This window comes from Nicotiana tabacum, chromosome 20 (genome assembly GCF_000715075.1).
Source record: "Nicotiana tabacum cultivar K326 chromosome 20, ASM71507v2, whole genome shotgun sequence".
Taxonomy (NCBI): Eukaryota; Viridiplantae; Streptophyta; class Magnoliopsida; order Solanales; family Solanaceae; genus Nicotiana; species Nicotiana tabacum.
In genome coordinates this window covers 85809059-85822846 of record NC_134099.1, presented here as the reverse complement: position 1 = coordinate 85822846, position 13788 = coordinate 85809059, and the positions used below count along the sequence as shown (strand labels likewise).

The following is a 13788-nucleotide window of genomic DNA, read 5'->3' as shown; positions in this document are numbered from 1 at the left end:
ATATAGTTCAAATACATTGTAACTTCAATTTAAAGCTTTATTTGATGCTTAGTTCTGCGTACACTATTAGGGTAAATTTTACAAATGGTCATATAATTATGATTTTTTTTTTACTAAAGTCATATAACTTTATTTTCTCACACAAAAATCATAAAATATTTACTTAACTCAAACAAAAATCATAGTGACCGAAAACTACAAATTTTCAGTATTATTTTCTTATTCCACAATTTTTCGTTTTTTATTTTCTATCTAATAAATAATAATTCAATTAAAATAGGAACGATCCGACCCGACCCATCTGACCTAATACCCATATATATAAATTAAAATAATACTGAAAGTGAATCCTTCAAAATACGATACTTCTATCTTTTATTTTTTTTTCAAGATTCTCATTCAAATTTATACCCTTTTTTTTTCAAGTACTCTCTCAAACCTTTTTTTATTTTGGTCAGAATCTCATGCCTTCCAAATTAAGTTTTTTGTGGGGAAAGGATTCATTTTTAGTATTATTTTGATATAATGCATATGGGTATTGGGTTGGTTTGGATTAGGTCATTCCTATTTTAAGCGAAAAAATTAATGCAAAAATGATCGGTCGACCGAAACTAATTGCATTCGCTAATAAAAAAAATATAGAATATGTATATTATATGTATAGAACACACACACACACACACACACATACATACATATATATATATATATATATATATATATATATATATATATATATATATATATATCGGCTATTATTTTGAGAGAGCAGCTAAAAATATATATTTCTCCTATTTTAATTGGATTATTATTTATTAGACTGAAAAAAATAGAAAAAAGTGGAATAAGAAATTAAAAGACTATCGAAAAATTATGTTTTCCGGTCACTATGATTTTTATGTGAGTTAGTGAAAGTTTTATGATTTTTGTGTGGGAAAACAAAATTGTATGACTTTGGTGAAAAAAAAGTATAGTCTATTGCGGAATATCGTGGATGTTAGCACACAATCACACACAAAGCAAATAGAGAAGAAAAATCAACACAAGGATTTAACGAGGTTCGGCTAAGCCTAATCCTCGGGGAAAAATCAGAGAGAGTTTTTCACTATGAATAAGAAGAAAAACACAATACAATCTCTACAACCTCAACTATAGGTTTTTCTTTCCCAAATTTATTAGGACAATGGGTTTTCCTAAACCTATAGGGACTATGGCTTTCCTAAAAACACAAGGAAATAATTCAAGCTACAAAATAACAAATCTTCCCCTTGGCTTGAATTCTCTTCATCAACAGGAACAACGTCTCTCTACCTTACCCTTAGCCCTTGAGAAAGCTCTATTGGGTACTGCACACACCCATCATGTCTAGGCAATGCCTAAACTTGTTAAGAGACTCAATCTCTTCAGCCATAGTACTAATCCATCGATTTGGTTCTGTATCCGGAATAGCTTCTGGATAGCTATAACACTCAAACGCATAAATGGTCTCTGCAACTACCAAAGAAAATCTCATAGGATTCATAAGTCCAAGAAGGATCAACTACGTTTGCAAATCTTTGCGGTCGGTTGATCACTCTCTTCTCTCTGCCTGTTGCAGTGCTATAGGGTTGTTGCGCAGGTGCATCAACATTATCATCTTGATCGATATTTTGCACCTCCTCCACTTCCTCTACTTTAGAACTATTGGGTTGAGCTAGTGGAGATTCAATTTCTAGCTTTATGCGGTCACCGACACCACAATCTGTTTCTACTATTGTCTTCTCCGTCTGACTGTCTAGTGAGGCAGATTCATTGAATGTTACATTCCTATTAATAATTAGCCCTGAAGTCTTTTGATCTGTGCACCACAACCTACCTTTCACTCCAGTTGCACACCCTAGAAATATCCACTTCTTTTCCCTCGGCTCAAGTTTTCCATCCTTCACATGAGCATAAGCAGGACAACCAAATACCCTTAAATCTGAATAATCAGCAGGAGAACCAGACCATGCCTCAAAAGGAGTTTTGAACTCAATAGTTGTGGATGGAGATCTGTTGACCAAATAACAAGCAGTATTGATTGCTTTAGCTCAAAAATCTTTGCTAACACATGAGTGTGAAAACATGTTTCGTGCCCTATCACAAAGCGTTCTATTCATACGTTCTGCAATACCATTTTGTTGTGGTGTTCCGATACAAGTGCGTCATCTCACTATGCCCCCTCTGCTGCAGAAATTATCGAACTCAGAATTGCAAAATTCCAACCCATTGTTAGTTCGAAGATGCTTAACTTTTCTTTTCGTCTGCCTCTCAACCATCGTCTTTCATTTACAAATATCAAAAATGCCTCATCTTTTGTTTTCAAAAAATACACCCACACCATCCTTGAGTAATCATCAATCAAAGTTATAAAATACCTGGCACCACTCTTGGAGGGAACTCTGTTTGGAACCCACAAGTCAGAGTGTATATAATCTAACTTGTCTATGGTCTTGAGCTCGGCCTTCTTGGTGAACTTCACCCTTGTCTGTTTACCAAACACACAATGCTCACAAAAATTCAAAACATGATTTTTGTACCTATTCAGCAAATTTGTCTTACTCAACAAAGACAATCCATTATCACTCATATGGCCAAGTCGCAAGTGCCACAACTGAGAGTCTGAGACTGATTCAGATCACTTTTCGTATAAGCTATAATAGCTTCTCCTTAAACTACACTGACCTGAAGATGATACAATTTAGAATGTAGTTTACCCTTCATGAGTACCATGGAGCCTTTACACACTTTAAGTATTCCATTTTTGGAGTGAAATTTATACCCTTGATCATCCAAAGTCGAAAGAGAAATCAAATTTCTCTTTATCCGAGGAACATGCCAACACTTAATATTTCTGATAATTCCATCGAACATTCTCAATTTGATGTAACCAACCCCATCTACTGGTAATGGATTATTATCTCCCATATAGACAGTCCAACTCATTTGCTTGTAAGTTACAAACCAATTTTTGTGTGTACACATGTGGAAAGTAGCACCAGAATCAAGAACCCAAGAATTCTTCCCATGACTAGAACTCACACCACAGACTTCCCCTACATAGTCACTATCATCAGAATTATTGCCAGTGTCAATAATATTTGCCGAATTATCTATTTTCTGCTTTCATCTTTTCTCCTTCAGCTTAGGACTATCTCTCTTGTAGTGACCTTGCTCCCCGCACTCATAACAGTGTTGCTTCCTTACTCTAGACTTTGATCTAGCGGTTGACTTTTTCCTATCAAAGTTCTTTTGTTGTGTTCTTCCTCTAATCACAAGACCCTCGCCCTCAATTCTGCTATCTGGAAAGCTCTTTTTCAACTCTTAGATTTTAGTGCATTACTAACATCTTTCCGTGAAATGCTATCTTTCCCATATAGCAGCGTATCAGCAAAAGTATCATAAGACGGTGGTAAAGAACATAACATAATCAAAGCCTGATCCTCACTCTCAGTTTTGATATCCACATTCTTTAGGTCCACTATAATTGAATTAAACTCATCAATGTGAGTTTTAACAGGTGTACCTTCATTCATACGAAGATTGTATAACTTCTTTTTCAAGTAGAGGCGATTTCTTAGCGATTTCTTAGAATACAGATCTTCTAGCTTCTTCCATACCGTTGCTGCAGAAGTTTCTTCAGCAATTTCCTGAAGAACGCTATCTGTAACGCTCATGAAGATCGCTCTCAAAACCCTCTCCTTCAGGTCTGCCTTCTCTGTCTCTTTCATCTCTTCAGGAAAATCCTCATCAATTGTCTTCCATAACCCTTGTAACACCAGGGACGATTTCATCCTAATCTTTCATAGACTGAAACTAGAACCCTCGTCAAATTTCTCTACTTCGTACTTTGTTGAAGATGATGAAGACATCTTAACCCTAGATTATATGTAGAAACACGAACCTTGCTCTGATACCAATTGTTGCGAAATATCGTGGGTTAACTAGCACACAATCACACACAAAGCAAATAGAGAAGAAAAATCAACACAAAGATTTAACGAGGTTCGGCTAAGCCTAATCCTCCGGGCAAAAGTAGAGAGCGTGTTTCACTATGAATGAGAAGGAAAACACAGTACAATCTCTAGGATCCCCAACTACAACCCCTATATATAGTAACATATAAGAAACAAGTTTCCAATTTGACAAGGACTATAGGTTTTCCTTTCCCAAATCTATTAGGACAATGAGTTTTCCTAAACCTATAAGGACTACGGGTTTCCTAAAAATACAAGAAAATTATTTAAGTCACAAAATAACAGTCATATGACCAATTATGAAATTTATCCCACACTATTAATATACTAGTATTTTTGTTTGTTCAATTACGTCGTATGGTGGCGAGCCCTATCATTAAACATTAAACCAGCAAAATACAAATAAAGCTTAAATTCAAATGATATATACAGTTTAAAAGACTTTACAAAGAAGAAATGAGAAAAAAAAAACAAGTTGAAATAAACCATAGCCAAACTAATTAATTAAATTCATTTCACTCTCCAAAAGCTCCCAAGTCATTCTACTAATGACAAATATTGTGACGGTCACCGTACTAGTAGAACCTATTGATTTCTTGATCGAGGAACATCTAAAATTTCAGAAATTAAGAAGCTGAAAATACTCTTTGTAAACCTCCTTTAGCATGTAACAGCAGCTCGTTGGCTCTAAGCATTCAGTTGAAAAATCACATCCATTCAGCAATTCATCAAACAACTGAATCTTCTCATAAATTTCAGTCTCTTTTTCTTCAACCTGCACGGACGATGACAACGAACTTGAAATAGATGGCTCTTGTATTTTTTCTTCTTCCTTATTTTTATTGTCAACTTCCTCAGAACTCAACATGGTAATAATATTATGCTCTGCTTTATCTTGAAAACTACTTTGGCTTGAAGAAAGTGAATATAGCCTTATTGGTTTTGGAATATGCACTTGGATCTTCTTAACTAGTTCATCTTTTTCCATCTCTCTCTCGGGCTTTTTTGCCTTTCCTGCCCGTCTTCGTTTCTCTTGTTTCTTTTTAGATGGTTTTGTTCCTTTTGCAGTTAACTTTTTAGGTTTTGGTTGTATTCCTGCAGCTTTGAGTTTCTTCAAGAGATTGGTATTCCAATGATTCTTTATCTCGTTATCAGTTCTACCTTGCAATCTTCCAGCAATTAGAGACCATCGACCACCAAGGAGTGAATGAAGTCGGATTATAAGATCATCCTCCTCACGACTGAAATTTCCTCTCTTAATGCCTGTTTGATGCATATTATATAATATTAGTATTAAGTAATGAAATGTTTGAAATAAGTGCAATATAATATTAGTATGAAGTAATGAAATGTTTGAAATAAGTGCAATTAAAAGTGTGTTGAGACAAAATATTAAGTGTAACCAAAAGTGTGTTCTTTCCAACAATTTAAACTATTAGATAATATGGTCACACACTTCAACCATACCTGGTCGAAGATAGTTCACCCATCTTAATCTGCAACTCTTACCACATCTAAGAAGGCCTGGATATCGAAAAACTTATTAAACATGAGCACAAGGATGATAAAATTAAAAACATTATACCTATGATTATCAAGTGAAAATTTGTTGAAATAAGAAAGTTGTGTTTTTATGGATGTATTACCAGCATTCATAGGCAAAGATCTCCAGTTTCCTTCACCATTTAGCTGAATGTAATTAGTGAGAAGCATGTCTTCTTCTGCAGTCCATGCACCTTTTCTCATTCCCACTTTAGAACAACATGGTGCTCTTCCCATTCTCTTCCCCTTGAGATTTTTCAGAAGAGAGAGACACTAAAGGGACCAAACTTTCTCAGCTCCAAGGCGGAGAGTCTTTAAAAAAGATTTAATCTAGCTACCTTAAACACACTAGTTTGGTCTGGCTTATACTTATTATAGTAATAGGAGACACAGGTGAAGATACCTGATAAGTCGTTTTACTTTTTGTTTCACGTGAATCAATTGTTTCGAGAAAGGATTATTACATTAAAAGTTAAAGAGCCACATGTTTTATTGAATAAGCAACTTGTCCTTCCATCTTGTAACTAAAATATTACACAGAAGCCAAAGCTATTGATGAAAATTATAACTACGTACGATGAAAGGAAAGAAGAAATAAATTGACACATAAACGTACGAAAAAATGCAAACATATCGAAAGTACTTTTAGAATTGTGTAGGGGTAAAATCGGGAACAAAGTTATCTCCGATTTTCCGATGAAGAAATAGGGGACGATGTGGTTTATTTGCAAGCTCGAGTAGAGCCGAGGGTTCCCTAGATCAGAGCCCAGGGATGAATGATACACCGGGATTCGGACATGGCCGAACATGAAAGGAATCGAGCTCGAGTAAAATGAAGAATCGAGGCTAAAGGAAAGATGGTTATAAAGGACAAACGGGGGGCCAAAATATCCGTCCTCAACCGGATATTACGGCACTAATCTCACCCGATATCAGTTGTGTATCATGATTTACTAGAAGGGAAAAATTTTTACCTTATAATTTAGACTTGTACTAGGTCCCACGGTGTGGGATAATACTGGGTATGTTGTTGTTTGTAGTTGTTGTTAGACTTATACTAGGATTGAAATTCTCCTACTATATAAAGGGGAGAACATGTTCATTTTTCACATACTGTCGGCACGTATATCAAAGCAATAAAGTTCATTTTTGTTCTTTAGCTAATGTTTAAAGTGTTCTTCAGCTATTTAATTATTTAGTTGCAACCGAGCCCGTCTCGAGGGCTCGACCGGAGCCAATTTCCAGTGTTCATCCTAAAAGCAGGCTTTATTGTCTCACGTTTGGTTTGATCGTTTTGTTTCCCTTTAATTTAATTATTTGTTGTTCACAGATCATTCATGTTAAATTAAATCACGTATCCTTTAAACCACGTACAAATTCAATTGTTACTCATTTTAAGGATAAACAGTTTGGCGTCCACCGTAGGGCTAAGGATAATAGTTGTGATTTAATACTAATTGCTATACCACACCTTATTTTACACTTGCTCTTTGAAGTTTGATTTCAGGTCTATTTAGAAGGTCAAATTCTCAGTCTGCTCATTTGAATTTTGACATCGAGTCAGGCCACAACGGTGAAAATAACAACCAAGCAATAGCGTGCCCCCTGTTGACCCTAATGGCGTTCCAATCGCTGACCCAGTCGACATTAATTCATAGGTTGCCATAGATATCAATCTACCAATTGATCCTGAAAATAGCACTCGCGGGGCACCCCGGCCATCGGCTCGAGAAGCACCCTAAGGGGGAGATGATGGAGTTAGTTTGCAATTGATTTTCGAAATGTTACAAACTCAACAAGTGGCACTAGCACAGATGCAGAGTCAAAACCACGCACTAAACACGGCCGAACCCGAGCTGGTTGGGGAAGATGCTCGGAGAAACGAATGGATTGTCACAAAACCATATGGTTTCGAACCCGGAGATACCTTAGAGGTAATGAAAATGCTCGAGACACTAAAAATGGGTGGAGTCAGGTGAAACGAAGATTGAAGCAAATGACAAAAAATTAGAAACTTACAACTCGAGGGTCGATCAGATCTCGGGAGCGCCTCCAATATTGAAAGGACCAGATTCCAAAAAGCTCATTCAGAAACCCTTTCCCCCGAATGAGGCACCGAAGCCAATTTTGAAGAGGTTCTGAATGCCCGATATTCCCTAGTATAACGGGACCACAGATCCAGATGAGCATGTAACCTCCTACACGTACATTATAAAAGGCAATGACCTCAAAGATGACGAGATCGAGTCGGTATTCTTTGAAAAATTTGGAGAAATGTTCTCCAAGGGAGCTATGATATGGTACCGTAACTTACCTCCAAATTCTATAATTTGTTTGCTATGCTTGCAGATGCCTTCATTAAAGCCCTTGCCGGCACTATTAAGGTCGAGACGAGGAAATCGGACCTCTTCAAAGTCATGCAAAGGGACAACGATATGCTTAGGGAGTTTGTGTCCAGGTTCCAGGTGGAACAGATGGACCTGCCCCCGATTGCAGATGATTGGGTCGTTCAGGAGTTTACTCAAGGGCTCAACCCCCAAAGTTTCGTTGCTTCTCAATAATTGAAGTAAAACTTGGTAGATTACCCGGCGGTGACTTGGGCCGATGTTCATAACATGTACCAGTTAAAGATCAAAGTCAAGGACAACTAGTTGGAGGGCCATCGAGGTCTGTTTACCCCAATAGAGTGAACGACAGGTCTAAAAAAATTATGGATCAGGAGCCAAGGCTGACCCGATATCGGTATCAGCTATACAGCTCAGATAGAAGGGGAAACAGACCCGGTCGCCACCCGACCAGGAACATTAGGAGAAGTGACCAAGGTCCTAGCAAGTGAGGTTTGACGAGTAAGAATGGTTTCGACAGATCACTTGGGGGCACAGAAGCCCCGAGACTATCGGAATATAACTTCAACGTTGATGCAACGAGTATAGCATCGGCCATCAGACATATCAAGGAGACCAAATGGCCAAGGCCACTTCAGTCAGATCCTGCACAGAGGGATCACAACTTGATATGTAAATACCATGATACTCAAGGTCACAGGACCGAAGATTGTCGACAGCTAAGGGAAGAAGTGGCTCATCTATTCAACAATGGGCATCTTCGGGAATTCCTAAGTGAGAGAGCCAAAAATCATTTCAAAAACAGGGATGCCAATAAACAAATTTAGCGTGAGGAGCCTCAACACATGATCATTGGGGGAGTAGATGTCCCACAAGGGCCAATGATAAAGTGTACCAAAGTTTGTATCACAAGGGAAAAATGCACTCGGGACTACTCCTTAAGGGGTCCATCTCGTTTAGCGCCGAGGGCATCATTCAACCTCACAATGATGCACTGGTTCAACACAAGTATTCAGCTGGTTCAAGCGTGTGTTAATTGATCCAAGTAGCTCGGCCAATATCATCCGATGGAGAGTCATGGAACAACTGGGTTTATTGGACCAAATCGTACTGGCAGTACAAGTATTGAAAGGGTTCAACATGGAATGCGAGACAACGAAGGGTAAAATAACCCTACTGGTAAACACTATTATGACCACCAAGGAAATAAAATTTTATGTAATCAAGGGGGACATGAGATACAATGCCTTGTTCGGGAGGCTCTGGGTCCACAACATGAGAGAGGTGTCTTCAACCATGCATCAGGCGTTAATATTTCCCACCCCAGGCAGAATCAAAGGGTCTACAGAGAACAACCGACCTCAAAGGAGATGTTCGCTGTCAAGGAGGTGATCTCGGTGCCCGCAATCACAACATCAAGCGGTAAGGGACTGGTCGAAGAGAAAGGCACCAAATAGCAATCACCGGTCCTGATCTTGATCGGGCCGGAGAAATAGGGGGAGCACTCTGTTACACCCCATATCTTCGTACATGAAAGCATGTCATAAGTGAATTGATGAAAACTCGGGAATGAGATGTTACAACCCGCATTTTCAGACGTTAAGGTTTCATCGTAAAGTTAATCGACGCAAGCTCGGAAATGAGATTATTTTAAGGTTACAAGTATTATGCTATTTCAAATAAGGGGTAATTAAATTCGTGAAGATGAGAGGGTAAGCAAATCGAAGAAAATGAGTTTCGCCGATGCTTGGCAATTTGGGATAAAATACGGCCTGACTCGATAATACCCAATATTTATGGACTAGTGCCATACAAGGTACTACATGACCATGATAGTAAGGTATACAAGGTATGTTAAAAGTGAGTAGTAGTTTAAATAAGTTGAGATAATTCTTAATTATGTGGGTAATGAATTAATTATTGGGTAATAGATATTACCTAATTAATTAGGGATGTATTGGATAAGAATTAAATAGCATGATGTAGCAGCCCCATATTCAAAGTAAATGACTCACAATATTGATTGAAAGGTGGAATACATATAACACTTACATATAAGACATTTAGTAAGTTTGGTAAGTTTGATTAAGTAAGAAATGACATAACCTTCTTCTTAATTTAGATATTTTTCAAAACAGGCATTAGAACCCCCCCCCCCCAAGCTTTTTAACAAAATTTCTTAGGTACAAACCATTTCATATCTAACATTTTCAATACAAACCACCCTACCCTACAGTCATATATGATTTCCTTACAAAATTCCTACAAGATTCCTACAATTCCTTACAAAATACTACACTTCATAACAGAACGTTAGCCATTCTTCAAGTTTTCAACAAAAACTTCTTGCAACCAAGTGATTCCAATGAGAGTTATTAAAACCTTAGCAATGTAAAATTTTGTTGTTCTAAAGGAGTACGGTGCAACCTTTCCAAGAATATCATACGAATTTTCCCTACCTCAGGTATGTTAAGGCTATCCCATCTTTCTTTTTGGCATGATCTGTATGATACAAATGAAATGAGTAAATGCACAACTTCCATAAATGAATCTATTCATAAAAGTATTAGAAGTGCCTATATTCTTGAGTTTTCATGTATCTTATTATTCTATCATCTGTTCATGGGTCTCAAAAAATACGTAAATTGATAAAGTTTATTTCATGAATCAAAGGCATAATGCTCTTATGGCACTCCGAAAGATTTTATTGACGTACTTATCATAATTGCATTCATTTACGTTGACCCATGACCAGATGACATTATATACGCATATATATGTATAATATATGTATATGAGATATAGAAAAAGGTTACGATGTTATATACGCATCACCACCTGATCAGCTGGTATACGTTGATGATTTGTCCACAGTGGCTGATATGATATGATGGGATGCCCTTAGAGGCTTGATGATGTTATGAACACATATACACATGCATGGTATGACTTTTATATGCATATGCATGACGTTTTAAATATTAAAAGATTCATAAAGTTGTTCAAACTTACATGTCGAGTCTTTTACTCCATGTTTCTCTTATGTGTATTATTTACTCTTTTTGATTCCTTAAATACTCGGTACATTATTTGTATTGGCATACCTTTTGCCGGGGGACACTATGTTTCATGCCCATAGGTCCCGACAGACATGTCGAGAGCCCTCCAAGTAGGCTATTAGCTCAGCGAAAGATGTTAGTGCGCTCCATTTGCTTTGGAGTTGCTTGTTTGGTTAGTATGATTTAGACGTGTTTTGTTAGGTATGGCGGGACTTTGTCCTAACCTTTATGAAAATTATGTATTCTTAGAGACTTGTAGACAGATGTCATGTACGCAAAAGATTGTGTGTCCTTGTCAGCCTATGTTCAGTATACGAGTGGTTATTTTTGTCTTATAGGCCCGTATGTCTTATGTATAAGTTGTTATCATATGTTGTATTCTATTTATATCACGGAAGCCTTCTGGCTCAGTTATCTATGATAGTATGATATGAAAAGATACGTTATGTAGGTACTCGGTTGAGTAAGGTACCGGGTGCCCATCGCGGCCCATCGATTTGGGTCGTGATAGAAGTGGTATCAGAGCAGTTCTGTCCTAGGGATGTCTACAAGTTGTGTCTAGTAGAGTCTTGTTTATGGGTGTGTTGTGCACCACACTTATAAGTAGGAGGCTACAGGGAATTTAGGGCTTTCACTCTTTCTTCTTACTCTAGATCACGTGGTAGAGCCCAGTTGTAAGAACTCAATTTCCTAAACTCTATCTTATTCATAATATGACGATGCCTAAATCCAGAAAGATAGGTGGTAAGAGATATAGTTGTGGAAGAGTTGAGTTAGAAGAACTCGATTTTTGCATCATACTTATGATGGATAAATATGAAGTATTCAACAGACCATGTGCATACTAAGATGCGTAAGCTTCTTGATAAGGATCCCTAAGGCAAGAATGTCTATCCACTTTTATGATAAAAAAGGAAAAAAAGAATCGGAAAGTAGACATAAGTTCGCAACTCTAACGTGATTAATAGAAGGAAAAGTTAGCCCCTAGAGTAATAGAAATCAGTATGGACTGATGAACAAGATAAACTAAAAATGAATTAGGGACTGAGTGATTTGATAATAGTCAGTGTCATGAGAATTTCATATTGCGTTCCAGCGATAATAGAATAGACAACAGAAGAAGATCCATGATGAATTTAGAGAATGGTCACTCAGGAAAACACTTCCCTAAAGCAAGCAATGTTAGTAAAGTTAAGCTTATGGGGCTGTATGTGCCAGTTACACTAAGTGTCACCATCGTGAGTAAGGAATTTTGTTATCCTTGGTAATATAAGGATTACCACAAAGCAAGTAAGGGTCATTGATGATGCGAAAGGATGCCAAAGATAAAGAGGAAAAAAATCTATAGGTAGGTCGTCGTAGCTCCAACTCTTAGTATTCCCCTAAAGGGAAGAATATGGAATAGTGTGGCATTAAGTCAAAATTAAGTGGATCTAGTAACTATGGAGTGTTAAAGGGAGAATGCGGTAAAATGAAAAGGGATGAGATTGAACTTATTAAAAGCCTACAGATATGCTACGATCCCAGAACATTATGCAAACACGACGTCAAAGAAAGGAAGTAAGGGTTCCTGCCCAAAATGTTATTGATAGATAAGGAGCTAGTGCGAGAGGTAAGTCAAAACCAAAACACTCTTGGGCGATTTTTCAAAGACAACTCTTCTTCCAAATCGATTGTAAGTCAATTTTAACTCGTTTCCTTTAATCATTAACATCTTTTCACATGATTTCAACTCAAAATCAATGATTTTTATGTGGGGAAATTGGGTGTTTTGGGTAGAACCTAAGTTTTTAAAAAAATGGGGATTTGGACCTCGATTTGAGGTTTGATTTCAAAACAAATTATATATTTGGGTTCGTGGGGGAATGGGTAATCGAGTTTTGGTTTGAACCTGGGGTTTTGACCATGTGGGCCCAGGGAAATTTTTGTCTTTTTGGGTAAAACTTTAGAAAACTCATTTTCATGCATTAGAATTGATTCTTTTAGCATTTATTGATGTAATTAAGTAACTTGTGACTAGATACGAGCGAATTGGTGGTGGAATCAAGAGGTAAAGAGATAGTAGAGACTTGAATTATGTTCGTGGAATCGAGGTAAGTGTTTGGTCTAACCTTAGCTTGAGGGATTAGGAGTTGTATCCTATTTGCTATATATTACTTGTTGAGTACGACATATAGGCATGGTGACGAGTATCTATACATTGATATCAAGCATGACCGTGAGTCTTAAATTGCAATTGTTGTGTTCTTAATAAATACTACGAATGCCTAAGTTGTTGATTCTCTGTGTTGAGCAAGAATTATGATTATTCTCGTGGAAATTAATTACTGTTGAGTATTGGTGTAGTTGAGGTAGTTAGATGTTGGAACAAGTTTGGTTATAGCTGTTTTTCCCTTGCCGGGACGTACATAGTTATACTGTCGATTCCCTTGCCGGGATAGTGTTGTTTCTTTATTGATCACTTGCCGAAACTTTCATTGTGATTAGTGTTGAATGTGTGGACCGGGTTGCATGTCACAACAATATTATTTGGATCAGGTTCACGACGCAACAATATTATATTTGGATCGGGTTGCACGCCGCAACAATATTATATTTGGATCGGGTTTCACGCTGCAACAATATTATATTTGGATCAGGTTGCACGCCGCAACAGTGTTATTATATTCTTGGATCAGGTTGCGCGCCACAACAATAGATAATACAAAGTGCTTATAGATTGGTGACGAGTTGCTTATTGTTTTGCTATGAATTCTAAATTGTCCTTATGTTTTTCTCTTAAATTATTATTGGTATTGATATTTCCCCTAGCATGTACCCCCTCCCATCTTTACTGCGTATTCCTGT

The 13788-nt window shown here is 37.3% G+C and overlaps 1 protein-coding gene across 1 annotated transcript; it reads right to left on the bottom strand.

Moving 5' to 3' along the window:
* Positions 1–4470: 4470 nt before the first annotated feature.
* On the bottom strand, positions 4471–5878 carry LOC107817659 (uncharacterized). The gene is made up of 3 exons (XM_016643527.2): positions 5642–5878; positions 5463–5519; positions 4471–5258 (listed from the first exon to the last, which is right to left on the bottom strand). Exons 1-3 carry the CDS (start codon positions 5772–5774, stop codon positions 4615–4617), a joined length of 834 nt encoding a protein of 277 aa, XP_016499013.2. The 5' UTR covers positions 5775–5878; the 3' UTR covers positions 4471–4614.
* Positions 5879–13788: the final 7910 nt, after the last annotated feature.